The sequence below is a fragment of the Engystomops pustulosus genome, chromosome 5 (assembly GCF_040894005.1).
Source record: "Engystomops pustulosus chromosome 5, aEngPut4.maternal, whole genome shotgun sequence".
NCBI classification, from domain to species: Eukaryota; Metazoa; Chordata; class Amphibia; order Anura; family Leptodactylidae; genus Engystomops; species Engystomops pustulosus.
The window spans coordinates 144748342-144766369 of record NC_092415.1 but is presented as its reverse complement, the minus strand read 5'-3'; the positions used below and the strand labels follow the sequence as shown (position 1 = coordinate 144766369).

Below are 18028 nucleotides of genomic sequence, written 5' to 3'. Positions count from 1 at the left end.
AACTAAATATATTTTCATAAACTGCCATTAGAGAGCATTGCCTCTATCCCTTCATTGTCCCTCTACATGCCTCTAAACGTAAGCAATGAGGTCCTAAAGCTGTATGCATATAACCTGTGAAATGTCCAATGAGTCATTAGCATATTCAAGTTGTCCAGCTTATTCATGAGTGGGAGGCCCCGCCAAACCCCCAGTGCTTGACTGACAGCCTGTATAATGATGTAATGGCTGTTCCATGTGCTTGCTGGTGCATGTTCTAGCAGAACATGTCAGGTACTTGTGTAGCTGATGTCTGTGTATCACACATGTGTATAGCAGAACATGACAGGGGTGACGTCACTGCCTCTGACCATGTGACCAGCCTCATTTACATAATAAAAGATTATTTTACAATGATCGATGTATGAATTAACTAGATAAAGGCTGGGATGGGATCCTTGTGAGCTGCTCCAACAGGTAGTGGTGACAGGACAAGTGACACAGACCTGATGACAGGTTTCCTTTAAGGTTGACATTTTTTTTCCTTTTTTCAAAATATGGTCTGTATAACTGCAATTAGCCCTAATTCATTAACATTTTAATTTAAGTATATTAAAGGAAATCTACCATTTGATTTGATGCATTATGAAGCAAACATACCTTGAGAATGCTGTAGCTATGCTGATGCAGGATCATATCTTGGTTAATCCCCAAGCTGAGTGGTTTTGCTGAAAAAACAATTATAACATTCAGGAACTTGGGAAAGCTGGGTCAGGCTGGCTGCCTAGATCAACACATTAGACACTGAGCTTGTAATTACAAAAGGAGGTTAGTCAAGCATGACTAATCAACCTGAGCTGGATCACTCATACACAGCAGCTGGGGGATGGTGCAGCAATTGATTATTCTGTGTGGCAGGGAGAACAGTGATTGCATCATCCTCTCATGCAGTGAAAAACTCGCGTGCTAGGAGAAGCGCTGAACCAAGCACTGAACCAGCCATAGAAAGGATAGAGCTTCATTATCATAATGTTATATCTGTTTTATCAGCAGAACCACTCAGCACAGGGATTAATCAAGATATGATTGTGCATCAGTGTAGCTACAGCATTCTCAAGGTATGTTTGCTTCATAATGCATAAAATCAAATGGTAGGTTTCCTTTAGGTGTCAAATAGTTTAAGTGTCAATAATTTAAGAATATTATGTACTTGTTTTACACTTACCAGTATTCCATTGCAATTGGAATCTTGTTGGGAATCCCAGTCCTTTGGGCTAGATAAAATCAGGAATAATATACTTATAACATTTTTTTAAAGTCAATTTTCTGTTTTCTTTCTTAAGTGAGATATTACAGTTACTGACAGCTGGGCTTTTTCTTTCCTTGTCATGGCTGAATCACAGTCCATTTCTGAATTCAATGTCTTCAGATATGATTAGCATAATAAACCTGACCATCTGCTTCTTAGCTGAATTGCCCCTGGCCTGTCATTCAAGTCATGTATTGTATGAAAAGAAAAAGGATAAAAGCATTTGTACAAAACATTACAATTGTTATGATGCCGAATAGCTTGATAATACACAGAAAACTAGGCAGCAATTTTCAATTTATTCTTAACACACTGTAGCATTAGGCTTCCTCCTTATGACACAGAAGTTAAAAAATCTAAATTGCCCTGTTCTACAATTACATCTTTGTGACTTGTACTTGTTCACAAGAAAGTTTAGATGTCCTTAGTTGGCACACACCATGCAGCCAAAAGGTATGGTATGTACCAATGCGTGAAAGGTATGGAACGTTGTTCTGACTTGAATTGAGCCAACAGATAGGAGATGTAAGGTTATACAAAAATGTATCATATCATGAGGTGATTTGAAAAATCTGGGGCAGTTTAAGACTGTATTATTTAACTTTTTGAAACGTTTGGTAAATCTGCCACATTAAATTGAGTCTCAATGCACATGTGTGACCATATAGTGAAAGAGCAGCAACTACAACCATATATCCTGCCCTTGAAGTCATGTAACAATCTTTGTATTGCACAGTATGTATGTGGATCGGGGTAGGTATCTACTAATGGTGATGTGCTCAGTTAAAGGAAAAAAGTCCCTTATCAGGTACAGCATATAAGGTAGAGAAGGAACTGCACTCACTCACTGGTGTCTGATTAGTAGCCATTTGTTGTAACATACTCACAAGCTGCATTGGGAAGAAGGGTGTGCAGGACAATTCAGATGGCGTAGCCATTTTGGGTTATTTGCTCTTCATCTGGCACAAATAATGGCGTACGTTGCTACACCACGGAAATGACCCTGCACATCCTCCTCCCTATATAACCTGTGAGTAAGTTACAGTAAATAACAACTAATCGGAAGCCAGTGAGTGAGTGCCATTCCCTCGCTACCTTATATGCTGAACATATGTGACAAATGCTCCATTAAAACTACTGCAATAAAGAGATACTGGAGGCTTATGATTTACATTTTGTTGAATTTTGGGGGTCCCATTAATTATTCATCCCATAAAATGGTAAGAAATATTTTTGTGGGACACTAAGCCACCAACATGTTCTTAGACAGTATTTTTGGTGATTTAGTGTCCCAAACCTGCCTACCTGTTTACCCTGGACCCCTGTGTTTCTATATAAAAAAAACCCTTAACTTAAATATTGAGAAACACGTTTGTTACTTTTGTCTCTGGTGCTCCCAGTGCAATGCGCAGTTCGGGGAAAAGCCAGGGTCAGTACACTGACATTCTACAAACTATTGCTTTTGTTGAAGGAGTTGAAACAGCTGTTTTGTGCCTATTTTTTGCCAAATGATTCATGCAGTTTGCATGTTCTCATAAATCAGGACACAAAGTACTCAGAGATCACTTTTTACTATACAATTGGTCTAAATGTGTAATCTCTAAACTGATCCCATGTATTGTATGACATATTGTATGACATTTTCGCATATTTAGGACTAAGTGATTGCTTCGAAATATATTTTTCATATTCATTATATTAATAATAACTCTTAACTCATCGCTACTCCTGACTGAATACACATATGAATGTGTAAACACAAAAATGAGTTTTAATGTGCGTATACATTCACCGGCCACTTTATTAGGTACACCATGCTAGTAACGGGTTGGACCCCCTTTTGCCTTCAGAACTGCCTCAATTCTTCGTGGCATAGATTCAACAAGGTGCTGGAAGCATTCCTCAGAGATTTTGGTCCATATTGATATGATGGCTTCACACAGTTGCCGCAGATTTGTCGGCTGCACATCTATGATGCGAATCTCCCGTTCCACCACATCCCAAAGATGCTCTATTGGATTGAGATCTGGTGATTGTGGAGGCCATTTGAGTACAGTGAACTCATTGTCACGTTCAAGAAACCAGTCTGAGATGATTCCAGCTTTATGACATGGTGCATTATCCTGCTGAAAGTAGCCATCAGATGTTGGGTACACTGTGGTCATAGAGGGATGGACATGGTCAGCAACAATACTCAGGTAGGCTGTGGCGTTGCAACAATGCTCAATTGGTACCAAGGGGCCCAAAGAGTGCCAAGAAAATATTCCCCACACCACGACACCACCACCACCAGCCTGAACCGTTGATACAAGGCAGGATGATACAGGCCATGCTTTCATGTTGTTGACGCCAAATTCTGACCCTACCATCCGAATGTCGCAGCAGAAATCGGGACTCATCAGACCAGGCAACGTTTTTCAAATCTTCTACTGTCCAATTTCGATGAGCTTGTGCAAATTGTAGCCTCAGTTTCCTGTTCTTAGCTGAAAGGAGTGGCACCCGGTGTGGTCTTCTGCTGCTGTAGCCCATCTGCCTCAAAGTTCGACGTACTGTGCGTTCAGAGATGCTCTTCTGCCTACCTTGGTTGTAACGGGTGGCGATTTGAGTCACTGTTGCCTTTCTATCAGCTCAAACCAGTCTGCCCATTCTCCTCTGACCTCTGGTATCAACAAGGCATTTCCGCCCACAGAACTGCCGCTCACTGGATGTTTTTTCTTTTTCGGACCATTCTCTGTAAACCCAAGAGATGCTTGTGCATGAAAATCCCAGTAGATCAGCAGTTTCTGAAATACTCAGACCAGCCCTTCTGGCACCAACAACCATGCCATGTTCAAAGGCACTCAAATCACCTTTCTTCCCAATACTGATGCTCGGTTTGAACTGCAGGAGATTGTCTTGACCATGTCTACATGCCTAAATGCACTGAGTTGACGCCATGTGATTGGCTGATTAGAAATGAAGTGTTAACGAGCAGTTGGACAGGTGTACCTAATAAAGTGGCCGGTGAGTGTATACTATATATGTACATGGTTTAGATTCTGCATGCCTGAAACATGTTATTTTGTTTTAAAGAAGGTTTTTAAAAGACACAAGTTTTTTTTTTTATTGGAACATGTATTCATTTGGAAGATGCAGTCCCATAAAAGATTTTTTTATTATGTTTTTCTACATTACATTACAACTTTACATTACAACTTTAAAGTGGCAGGACAGCCCCTTTGAAGGAGTTGTCTGAGACAAGTCAAATGAGGAGACCGCAATTTAGAAACTTCAGTCTTTTTACTTTCTAGCAACTCTTCCCTAATGACTTAAAGGAATTTGCCCATTAAATAAAGTTCTGAAATTGTAATCCCCTAGTGATGTTTACACAATAAAGATCATTTTAAACCCATTACTTTGCATTTTTACTCAGTTTTTTTTTTTGCTGTTTTTGCTCCTCTTACTCAGTGATGGTCAGTGTAAAATTCCAGAGTGTGGGCGGGGACTCTCTAAGCAGACACTTCATGATTTTTCTGTGCTATATGTTGCTGCGTGCTGACAATATGCTTAGATTATCAGGGTATATGGTTTAGGTGCATGTTCATTTATCTGAAGAATCTACTAATCATTACAGAATGTGTTATTTTGTTATCCAGAGTATTTTTAAGAATTAAAAAATTAAAAAATAAATAGTATTTTTTCTATATATATTACAGAGGTTCATGAATAACAATTGATGATAAATGTGTAGAGTGAAATTAAATAATATTTTACATGTCTTGACTGTGCAGTTCTTTAAAATAAATTGCTTTGATGTTGAATTTTTTCTACCATTGCATGTTGTGGTATTTATATGACAATCCTTGTAGGGTATTTTGATTGCAACCCACCATTTTTTGTTTAAGAAAACTGATTAGAAAATATAGCTCTATCACCTATGTTGTCTAGCCTGAAAATAACTATTGAAAAGTAAATAGATTAAGACCTGACTGTGTAGAAGAATTGGGATATGTTAGTGATCCAGGCAGTTTCTTTAGTTCTCAAGATAATTAGAGTTGGAAACAATACATTGTACTGTCAGTAATGAAGATAAACTCACCTTCGTCCAGGATATATAGAGCTGTTGATGTCGTTGCAATCTCTGCCTCTCCAGTGATATCCTCGCAATGACTGAAGGTACAAGAATGTATCAGCTTATCAGTATAGTCCTAAGTTAAAGTTCCACCTTGGGGGCATTTGAAATATCATATAGAATCTGTGTTAGCATTATAGGCTAGAAGGGAAGATGGTTGAGACTTTATTGCAATGCCCGTCATAAAATTACAACACACACTCACCTCTTTAAAAAAAACAATACTGTTATGATGTATGCTGATAATACCAAGAAAAAAGCTGATGGGAATCTGAATTCCAAACTACTAGTGCGCATTATTAACCACACAGACCCACATTTATTAAAGCCCCTGCACCAGTTTTTGTCTGACTGTGCATGTTTTTTTCAGTGCAAACTGCTTGAAAAATGGTGAACTCAGTCAGACCTGAGCGGGGAAGCAACACATTAATGATATCAGGCGCACGATCTTAGTGAATGATCACTGTGCATTGGAGTTGGACAATGCCCTTTCTGTGTACTGCGGTGATGGGGTAAGTAAATGTGCCCCAGTGGGTCACAGCAGCACTTTACCTGACACTACACAAAATTCTGCACTGAAATGGCTGTTCTGGTGCATAGTTGGACCGTGTGCCACATTTATCATGCAGCGTCCGGCAGAATTGTGTTCTATGTTAAAGGTACACCAAGGAAAGGTTGGTGCACTCTGTTGGAGCTGTGTAGGGAGCGCCAGATTCATTAAGAACGTGCGCTACAATTCCTGAATCAGCTGCACCCTGTACACTCCACAGGCAAACTGTCAGTGTTATTGATAAATGTGGGCCATAGTCTGCACTTATAAAGGAATTAATTAAACATAAGCCATTACTCAGTTGTACATTTTTATGCAATAAACTACAGAGCTTTGGTAAACCATATGGCCCACATTTATCAAAAAAGTACATGAATTGTAAATGTGGAATGAATGAATTGTGGTGCAGGTTAATCATGAATCTGGTGTTCCCTGCACTGCTCCGACAGAGTGTACCAACTTCTCAAATTTCCATCCCATAAAGATCATTTTTAACCCCTTAGTTTACCATTTTTTTGCTGTCTTAGCTCCTATAACTTAGTGATAATCATTGTAAAATTCTAGACTGTGTGTGAGAAGGACTCTCTAAGCAGACACTTCATGATTCTTCTGTGCTATGAGATGCTGTGTGCTGACAATGTGCTTAGATTATAAGGATGCAGGGTTTAGGCACACATTCATTTAATTTCTGAATCACTGCCCCCCTTGACATAGGGGCTGGTGATTGTAATGAATGAGGAGGAATATCCCCATATACTGCATACTGTAGTATGGCAGTATATGATAGGATCAATCAGAAAACCTAGGGTTAAATTATCCTAGGGGTCAGAAACATAGTAAGAAAAATAAATAAAAAAAGGTTAAAAAAATTATATTAAAAAACCCTAAAAATTCACATCACCCCCTTTCCCTAGAAGTCATATAAATAAACAGTAAAATTCATAAACATGTTAGGTATCGCTGCATCACAAAATATCCTATCTATCAAAATATAATAATGGTTTTTCACAGTGTTTAACCCCGTAATGGAAAATAGCGCCCAAATTTGAAAACGGCACTTTTTTGCCATTTTAAAAAATATTAAAAATTCTATAAAAAGTAAGGCTGTACAGTCCTAAAAATGGTAGCATTGACAATGTAATCAAAAGTAGCAAAAAATTAAACCACCCACAGTTTCGTACACAGAAGTATGAGAAAGTTGTTATCAGCAGAAGATGGCTAAATAATTTTTTTTGTACAGCCTACCCTACAGCCTGGTAGCTTCCCAGTACATGGCATGGAATTTTAAATACTGTCACTGTGAAGCCTTCATACAGCTCTTTCCATGGAAAAATGAAAAACGGTCGTCGGCGTTAAGGGGTTAAATACATGTGCAAACAGTTTGCACTGAAAAGAATGCAAAGTCAGAGAGTAAACTGGGCGCAGGGATTTACTATATATGGTACTATATCTAAGCAGGATGTGGGGAAACAAGTCCAGAGAAACAGTGCTACATCACTTATTAAAATATATGGAAAACAAAACTTCATATATTTATAGTTACTGAAACAAAGAACATGTAAAGCTTTAAACACAAGATATATAGTCAGTGACTTACTGGAAATGCACTAAACTTGTCCTGATCGTAGTCTTCAGCTGGAACTGACCTAGGACATACGATTAGTCATTTGCATGTCAGACCTGTATATCAATGGATGCTTGGCGTACAACTTTCATCATTGTGTTGTGACATGAGAAAGTCTTTTATACATGATTTTGGAGTTTATGTGGGAATATATTATAAATGATGGTGCTCTGCAGAGCACCACAGGCTAATTTGCATATCTCATAAACTTAGTAATTACGGAAATGCAGCCATGCAAAGATATAAGAAATGAAGCTTGGGACACACGGGAAGGGGACAGGGAGGTACGTAATAGTCATCTACCGTCAGGTAATCTGATGGTAGAAGTCCTTTAAGTGGAGCAGGGTATTTTTCATTGTCTGCTGTTGCACACGGTGAGCGCAGTTCCTCGGCCACAAGCTACATTCCCGTTAAACTTCCCTATACAGAGAGCCGTAAGATTATTTTGCCTGATTTAATGAACTGCCCTGTATTCCAGCAATGAAATTACTTTAAGAAATCATTTTTAAATAATTTCTAATTATGTAAAATGTAATGTAAAAATAATGAAATCTGCATTACATTTAAAGTTTTTCTTCTACATATACACTGTTTTTTTAAACTAAATTTCCATTACGAGAATAGGTGAAGGAAGTGGCAAGCTAGGAAATAAGGTAATATAAAGGATGCTTTAGATTTAGCTTTAGTACACTGATGACAAGATTGACTGAACAAGAATCAAAGTGTATCAAGTACATTTCACACTTGTTAAACAATCACAATTCCATTGAAACTCCCGGCTGAGTGAATTGCTGATGTTCTATGCAGTGGTCTGGAAGTAACACATATGGAACACTATTAGAAGTACTATTGTGCTCAAGAGCTAATTGTTAATACTTACGACTCTATTGTTTTGCAAATCATTCTGAACAGTGGAAGTGAACAAATCTTCAGGAGAACTCCAGGAAAAGTTTCATTGTTTTGCTGTAATAATGTTTAATATTCAATAATGTTATTGAGTAATATGGATACACGTTAAATGATTGTCACTCTACTGATACATATTTATCATTTTGTGAAAGGTCTACTTCCCACAACCACATTTAAATGGCAATGTAGACCACCTCAATGTAAAGAAAAATATGAGGCTGTTCATTTTTCTCTCTGTGGCATGTTTGGGGATAAAATATCTGTGTTCAGTGCTAAGACAGACCACTCTTTGTTTTGCCTATCCCTCCCAGCATAACATCACTTCTTCCCTTCTTCAAATACTGCCCATGTGTGGCTGCCAACTTTGCCATGTATTATACTCAGGTTATGATAAACCAATTATGCCAGAGTTTCCCCAAGAAGTAATAATAACAGAGCATCTATTCTTGTAACTATGTGTTGATATATAGGACAATTAAAGGGGTGTTCCCATTTCAGCAACAAAATGTTATCGTTCGTATAATGAAAAGTTATGCAATTTTTAAATATACTTTCTGTATAAATTCCTCACAGTTCTCTAGATCTCTGCTTGCTGTCCTGCTATAGAAAGCTTCATTTTTTATTTCCAGTGGACAGAAATCTGACCGTGGTCACACGAGCTGTGCGTCCATAGTGAGATTTCTGTCCACTGGAAATAAGCAATGAAGCTTTCTATAGCAGGACAGCAAGAAGAGATCTAGAAAACAGTGAAGAATTGCTATAGAAAATATATTGCAAAATTTTATAACTTTCCATAATACAAACAATAACATTCATTTGCCGAAATGGGAACACCCCTTTAAGTGTTCTCCAAAACAAAGAAACTGCTGGAAATCAACAGGCATAGATTTCAGAATGGCCAGAATGGTTCTGAGATATTGAGAGAGATGCAGTGGAGAATACTGACCAGGGGGTATTGGGGGTTTAACAAACCATTCCTAAGTAAAATATTGGATTATAAAGATGAATGACCAAAGTGTAGAATGACTAGAGCTGACTAGCTGCACTGTCTTTGGTGTTGTCCTGCTGCTGTGAGGAATTTATGGAAACGTGCTTAACACTATATAGAATATGTACTCGGAGAAAACATTGATTTGAGATTGTGGAGAGGAGTTTTTCATTATTATGAAGAAAAAGCTTCCAGGCAAAAAGAAGAACTAGTCAATTTATTGATAACTGGCAGTGAAGAAAATCTTGTTGACAGAGTGGATATCTACACATACGCCAACGATGTTCAAGTAAGGAAAAAATGGAACTGTATATGTTTTTAGTGGTTGGAGAAGAACAGGAAACTCCAGAGGGATAATGTCGATAAGTGGAATGAAGAGGGGAGTAGGATTGTAAATAGTATCTTTTCTAGTATGGAACTGAAGGCATTTTATACAGAAGGTTAAATGAGGAAAATGAAGTAGCATTAGTAGCTGGTGACAGAGCAAGCGGGAAGGATGGCTGGGGGTGGTGGTGGGAGGATTATTCATATGTTAAAGGTTAATGAAATATTTAACACATTTTTTATATGTATGTATTTATTATATATTATTAACTTGTGTGATAAAGATTTGCACTGTGTGTAAAATGAAGAAAACAAATAAAGATTAAATTAAAAAAAAGAAACTGTTGGAAATGGACTGGCATAGATTTCAGAATGGTCTGGTGACCACAACCCTCCCTTCTAATTTGACTCTTGCAAACATAATAATAACAATGATGATATAGTCACATCTTTGGGCTTCAGAATTGCTTTATTCTTGGGAATAAAGCATTTGCTGAAATACAGATTAGGAGCCGTGGCAATCCTCTGCAACTATAACCCCTCCTTCACGTACTGCTGAGTTACTACAGCAAATAGTTGTCTTATAAACTTACCATATAGTTAGACTTTCTCACTACGTCTTCAGCTTGCTTAATTGTTATTTTGAGTCCCAGCTGAAAAGCGAAGAACAATTGTGTATTTTCACTAATTAATTCATGACTGGCATGGGTCAATAAATGGTCATGTGTAAATGTATTATATCTTTATTTTAACTTGGTTAGGGTAGATGATATGTTTATTATTTCTCAATGGTCATTCACCGTGTGCAGTTAAACCTGCATCACAACTAGGCTGATTCTACTTTTGGTGCTGTTTTTAACTTTTTAAAGAAAACTTATTCAGTTAATGTGTATAACCTGTTCAATAAATTTGAATGAATTCAGTTCAGTAGTTGTATATTCGGTAATCCCCCAAGTACACATAGAAAGTTTGTTGGACCAAATTTAATGGGCTAAATTGGACTTTCACATATGGGCATTGATATTTAATTTAAAGGGGTTGTCCAGCCTGTAAAAATAATGTATGCTTAACCTCTTTGCCACCCCCGTTGTCCCTCGCCGCCACCCATCAGTGCCGTGCCGCTGTTAGTTTACAGGGGTAGGCACGCCCACCTGTCCACTGATCCGCACCTGCTACAGCATGTAATCTAATGCTGTAGCAGGCAAGTGGAAGTAGTCTACAATATAGACACAATTCTTCAACTGGATGTTATCAAAAAAATTTATGTGTGTGAAGATAAATGTAGCCATGTCATTCCTTAAAAACAGGATTGCTGTCCTCATATACAACCAACTCTGCTGGAGGAATTGCAGAAAGAAATAGTCTTTGCATATGAAATGTCCCACAGTTGTCCTGTGGTAATTAATGCTGATTCTAGGTGGTCAGACAGAGGCCTCAATAGTGCATGTGTGGTCTCCGCTGCTAATGTGTGGAGGTTGATGTATCCAAGGACAGCCGTCTCCTATCTAAGTGACAATGGGGCACATTTACTTACAAGGTCACTCGAGTTCACTAAAAGTGAATTGTCCGTCTATTATGCTGCATGCGGCGATTCACTAAGATTGTGCACCAGAAATCATGAATCTGCCTTTCCCGAAAAAGTTCAACATCTTTTTTGTTTTGCACAATTTTTATAAATTAGCCATTGGGACAAGAGGACGGCAAACGTGTTTATGATTTATGGTTTTGTAATTTATAAAGCAGAGCTGAGGAGAACAGATGTAGTAGGGATGAGGGGGCAGATGCAGTAGTGCTGAGGAGGACAGATGTAGCAAAGCTGAGGTGTTCACAGCCACCTCAGCACTGCTCCCCTTCAGCAATGATCTGAAGTGGACAGATGTTTCAGAGCTGACATGGACACCTCAGGACTACTACATCTGTTCATTGATTTCAGGGGCACAGCATATGCAGAAGACTAACTGGCAATGATGTGTCACTGGGGTGATGCTGTGCACCTGTGACCCAATGATGTTGTGACATGGTACCAGTAGGCTGGCAGGGCATCTTACAGCAGACTTTATCATTCTGCAGGCTGAGGGGGTGATGACACAAAAACTGAAGCAGGAGCAGCAGTCGGATATTAAAAACTGTGCTGTAGTCACGTTATGCAGCGCTGCACAGGACAGTTAATAACACCCCAGTGGTGCATCTACTCCAGTCATTGTACCACCAACATCTCCTGCTGCAGACTGAGTCCTAGGCAGCCAAGATATACCACAATCAGTTGTTATTTTAAAGCAGCACATCCTGGTTGCCTTCAATACGGGCCTGCAAGATACTACCTCACCTTGTCCAGCAGGGGGTGACGCCTAGGATGAGATTCTCAACTCAGTTATGACAGGTTGCACCCCTGTGTATATGCTGTTACTTCCTGCCTTGTATACCTCCAGCTGTACAACTAGAGCTGCCTCCACAGCAAAGATGACAAATAAAAAATTAAGAAAAAAAGAAAGAAAGTAAAATACATAAATAGTGCCATAGGTGTGAGGAGTGGTTGTCCACCACGCTCGGAAAACTGCTCTGTCATCAATTATAAATAAAAGAAACAGCCCTTGTCCCCCATATCTCCTTCTCCCATCACTTCCCCCCTTAGGATGACATACATATCTGCCCCACTCTTCACTGGCCACTTCAATGGGACAAGGGAAACCGCTCTGTATACAAAAAGGTAAACTTTGATCTAACTTATCTTTTTTTTTTTGAAAAATAAAAAAACTCTTTGGCAATGTATACACTATTCTCTATGGGGACATGGGCGAGCCAGAAATAGGACTCCTGATGACAGGTTCCCTTTTAAGCAAATAGTGGCTGAGTAATGGAAAAATGTAAAGGAAATCTACCATTTGATTTCATGCATTATGAAGCAAACACAACCTGAAGCAAACAAACATACCAGCAAACATGCTGTAGCTACACTGATGCATGATCATATCTTGGTTAATCCCTGTGCTGAGTGGTTTTGCTCTAAAAACAGATATAACATTATGATAATGATGCTCTGTCCCTTCTATGGCTCTTTCAGTGCTTGGTTCCGTGCTTGTCCTAGCATGTGAGTTTTTCTCTGCAGGAGAGAATGATGAAATCACTGTTCCCGCTGCCAGACAGTATACGGTAATCAAAATCTGCACCATCCCCCAGTTGCTGTGTATGAGTGATCCAGCTCAGGATATAATAGTTTTTTTCAGCAAAACCACTCAGCTCAGGGATTAACCAAGATATGATCCTGCATCAGTGTAGCTACAGCATTCTCAAGGTATGTTTGCTTCATAATGCATGAAATGAAATTGTCGGTTTCCTTTAATAACTGGCACTTACAGAAATTTGTTCAATATCTATTTGCCAAACTTAAGGCTGCCATGACAATGACAGTGCTAGATATCCACATTTATGTCACTGTAAATTGTATTCTTCATCCTGGCATATTTTCACATTAAAAGAATTGGCATTACCAGCTATGCAACAGTTAGTTATACATTTGGGTACCAAAATATAAAGTCTCAAATTAATCATCTCAATTGTTTTGTGTCTTTTTGGCTGCTTTCCAATATATCTTTTAAGGCAAGAAGTAAAAAAACTTTGAGAATATTTTTTGACAATAGGACGCCTGCATTCTGGCAACTGCTTGAAATATTTGTTCCAGGTTATTTTGAGCTTTTCTGTTTTTGAGAGTTTGACTGATAAAGCAACATTTGTTTTTGGTCACATTGTTATTAATGTTAAATGTTAAAAGCCCACTGTCACAAAGTTTAGACTTTGAAAATGCAAATGTTTCTCCTAGACTTAAACTGAACTTTTCCACCCTGTGTACTATTGAAAAATGCATTTATCTAGTAGACAAATGTTCAGGTTTTCAAAATAATTATTATACAGTGAGTATAAAGCAATTTTGAGTCACTTTTTACAAAGTTCTGCAAAATAAAAAACATGACCATTACTTTCTACTTCGTATATTTTACAGGCCTCCACTTAAGGACACCCAACTTACAGATGACCTCTACATACAGACAGACCTCTCTGACCACTGTGAACTTTATTGAAGCTCTCTGGATGATCTACTTTAGTCCCAGGCTGCAATGATCAGCTGTAAGTTATCTGTAATTAAGCTTTTTTGATAATCGTTGTTCCCATGACATCACAAAATTTTGAAAAGCCAATTGTCACAGGGACAAAAAAAAATATTTTATGGAGTTACATCTGTTCCGACTTGCATACAAATTTAACTTAAGTTCAAACCAAAAGAACCTATCTTTTTCAGGTAACTCTTACTATAAACACCAGAAAACTAAGTAGGTGCTCATAAACAGCAAAATGTGCCACTGTTGTTGCACATTTAATAAGTAAAGCACATAGACCTATTGGGGGTCATTTACTAAGGACCCGATTCGCGTTTTCCCGACGTGTTACCCGAATATTTCCGATTTGCGCTGATTTTCCCTGAATTGCCCCGGGTTTTTGGCGCACGCGATCGGATTGTGGCGCATCGGCGCCGGCATGCACGCGACAGAAATGGGGGGGCGTGGCCGAACGAAAACCCGACGGATTCGGAGAAACCGCCGCATTTAAAAAAAAAAAAAAAAGTGTCTCGGGACACGCACTTACCTTCACCAAGTATGGGATTGTGCACTCCGCCGGGCCTCGGCGGACTTCAGCGCAGCAGCGACACCTGGTGGACATCGGAGGAACTGCCTTAGTGAATCGCCGGAAGACCCGAATCCACCGCAGAGAACGCGCCGCTGAATCGCGAATGGACCGGGTAAGTAAATCCGCCCCATTAACTCACCCTGGATCAGTATGTCCTGTAGGTTGTGCAGTATTACACAGAGCATGTGATGTAGAACTAAAAGATAATGACCATGCTGACTTTTTTTGTAACAACAACTATAATATAGAAGTCTTCTCTGGTCACCAAACTTTACCTAACTGAACTAACTGCTATGGCCACGTATGCCCCCCATACCTTTGTTTTTATTGTAGTGTTATTATTGTAGTGACATTATCAGACCACCTCAGGGCTGATTCCCCACAATAACAAACCTCCTGCCACACTTCCACTGCTCAGAACTTTCTCTCATCCTTACCCCTGCAACTACGTCACTCCTGGGCATAGCGAGGGGGCACCGAAACCCTGAGGTGCCAAAGCATAATTTGCATATTTCTAAAGTGTGGTTTCCGCATGAAAAGAGTGGCTATACAATAAAAACAAAGATATGGGTAGCATCATGACCCATCATAATCATCATACCAGATACTTTGAGTATATAAATTGTGGCAATGGATTCCCTTCAATCTGAAAAACCCATTTATGTTTTCGCTTGTTCCTTTTATCTGTCTTTTCTTTTCTCACTATCCTAACATTTGCATATACATTGCATTATAATAACAATATAGCGCAAACAGATTACGCAGTGCTACATAGAGCTTGCCAAATCAGTCCCTGTTCCCAATGGGGCTCACAATCTAATCAACCTACCAGTATATAGGTTGATTAGATTGAGAGAGAGAACGGAGAGAACATACAAACTCATTGCAGATGTTGTCCTGGATGGGACTTGAACCCAGGACGACAGCGCTGCAAGGCTGTAGTACTAACCACTAAGCCACTGTGCTGCCCTGGCACTGTTTTGTTACATTTTTCACCATAGCTTATATTGTGGAAAATTCACCATGAAAATGTAGTGAAATCTGAAAGGCAGCATGATTCACAGGAAGAGTAGAATATTTCTTCAGTTTTTTGGTTCTGAAACCACCATTTAGTCAGATATCTCTGTTAACACAGTCATACATGGAAGTCTGTAAATCACTGATATGACCATCCTCCTAACCTAATTACTGGTCATAACCAGAGAAAAAACAGAGGTATAAAGGAATAATGACAGGTTATACTTTATCTGCTTAGCTACTTCAACTCTACAAAATATTGCTTGTAGATTGGACTGGTAACATATTCCCTTTAAGAATAACTTATTGAAGCATCTCTTTCTTTTGAATTGCATATTATTTCTATGACTCTAGCTAATTATCAGTGTACTATCTCTACAGAACAAAAAGACTGTCTATGTATGTTCTCTAAAATATTAATAATAATTATGTTCAGAAAATGTAATGTTATAATACAGATGTCAGTGGGTTCATCATCAACTTCTATTCTTACCTATGAATATGCTGTAATTGAGACATTAGTACCGATGTGCTCTGGCTAGATAAGTTCTCAATGCTGTCATCATAATAAGAATTAATTTCATTAGGAATGAGGATAATGTAAAAGGTGGAAATTGAGGGTCAGGTAAATAAAGCACTTGGTGCCCAGTCCTCCCACACAGGTTTTTTTCATGAGCAGTACAAGAAAGAAAAAAGCAAATTCACATTAGAAGGCTCACAGATTGTGACTTCTTCCAGGGGCGTGACTAGGAGAGTCTAGGCTCTGCATGTGGTCCCCCCTTCCTATTAAAAACATATATACATTTTTGCACACACACACACACACACACACACACACACACACGTATATACAATCACACACATTTATACAATCATATACACACACATTTGTATACTTATATATACACACACACATACAGCCGAGGCATAGACATACAGCAGATACACATATAGGGGGACATTTATCAGAAAAGTTGCCTAGAAGCACTAAAATAATCACAATTTCATATGCACTATAAGGAATTGTGATTATTTAGCGATTTCACCACCTTCACACCATGTTGATATGGGGAGTTCCTGCCCCATGCCTTTGAACTTTCTAAAAGCCACAAACTATGCCAAGCACATGCAAACTACACAAGGACACAACATTAAAGAAAATCTACCATCACCATCAAGCATGATAAACCAGGGACACTTACTCATAGATCCAGGCACTGTGACTGCAGTAATATTCTTATAATTGTTATCCATGGCCTCTTTCCTTCTAAAATAAACTTTTAAAATTATGCTATTGAGGCTGAGGGTCTCTGCTGGGAGTTTCCACCTAAGTGCTGCTGCGTCAAAAGGTTGTTACAATGAGCATAACATGTCTCACTCTCCCCCTGCTCTCTCCCTCCTCCCTCTGCCTGTGTAATCTAGGAGCTGTGAAAAACATTGTAACAACAAATGAAATAATGTCACCCACCAGAGCCCCACAGTCTCGTTAGCATAATTTTAAAAGTTTAGAAGGAAGGAAGTTATGGATAACAAAAATAAAAAGATTACCATAGTCACAGTTCCTGGATCTATGAGTAAGTCCCCCTTGTTTTATCATGCTTGATTTAAAAAAAACCCCAAAAACTAAAGATCAGAAACAGCATTAAAAAAAGGGAAGAAGGGAAAAAATTTGCAGGTGAATTTAGTGACACATTTTGGACTCATCAAAATGCTCGGCCTAAGGTATGTGTAAGGACTAGCACCTTGATGAGTCTGGAATATATCACCCCATTCCCCCTTGCTTGTGTGTCATGTTTTTTTAAATGGTTCCCAAATTTTTTTCTTGGGTAACCTTTTTAACATGTTTTCATTAAAGATGTAGTTTTTATCATTTTTTTTCTTCTTTGGAGTGCTGGACCCACCAAATTTTCCATTTTTCCCACATGATCTTTCCTGACAGCTGGACCAGCGCCTGGATCTCTGCGTACTCCACCACCTATTCACACCAGTTTCACGTTCCAGCATGCGGTGAACTGGAAATACTCCTTTTTTATATACATATGGTTGCTTTTTGCTTTTTCTATTGTATGCTCAGTAAAAAAACAAACATGGCTGAATCTCGTTCTTTCCGGATTGCTCCCTTGTTTTCAAAGACCCTTTAATTCAATGGGCAAATTAGTCTGTGCGAACAGGTCCTTAAAGGACATCTACCAACAGGATGAAGGATTGTAAACCAAGCACACTGACATACTGGTGTGTGCCCTCTCTGGCAAGATCTGCTCTTCTTGTAGTCTTTGTTTTTAAGAAAAGAGGTTTTAAAAATTATGCAGATGAGCCTTTGGGGCTCCAAGTTCCTTTGACATCTATAGAGTCTGGAGCCCCTATGGCTCATTTGCATAATTAGTGAAACCTTTTTATTGTAAAAACAAGGTCCTAAGAAGCTTTAAAAAAAGCAGAACCTACCAGAGGGGGACTCACCAGTATGTCAGTGTGGTTGGTTTACAATTCTTTATCCTGGTGGTAGATTTCCTTTAAAAGGCTACAAAGGTGACCTACTC

General features: G+C 38.8%; 1 protein-coding gene and 1 long non-coding RNA gene across 6 annotated transcripts in view; one reads left to right on the top strand and one right to left on the bottom strand.

Annotated features, from left to right (window-relative positions):
• The window catches only part of AOAH (acyloxyacyl hydrolase), a 95851-nt gene that overhangs the window by 24015 nt on the left and 53808 nt on the right, over window positions 1–18028 (bottom strand). For all 5 annotated transcript variants that reach the window (XM_072153309.1, XM_072153308.1, XM_072153306.1 and 2 more), the window contains 5 exons: window positions 10388–10447; window positions 8454–8536; window positions 7547–7595; window positions 5367–5437; window positions 1205–1253 (listed from right to left, as the gene is read on the bottom strand). In XM_072153309.1, coding sequence (XP_072009410.1) covers window positions 1205–1253; window positions 5367–5437; window positions 7547–7595; window positions 8454–8536; window positions 10388–10447 — 312 coding nt within the window. The remainder of the gene's footprint in view (window positions 1–1204; window positions 1254–5366; window positions 5438–7546; window positions 7596–8453; window positions 8537–10387; window positions 10448–18028) is intronic.
• On the top strand, window positions 985–17665 carry LOC140133294 (uncharacterized). The gene is made up of 3 exons (XR_011855863.1): window positions 985–1097; window positions 13792–13916; window positions 17431–17665. It is a non-coding gene; the product is annotated as an uncharacterized lncRNA (long non-coding RNA).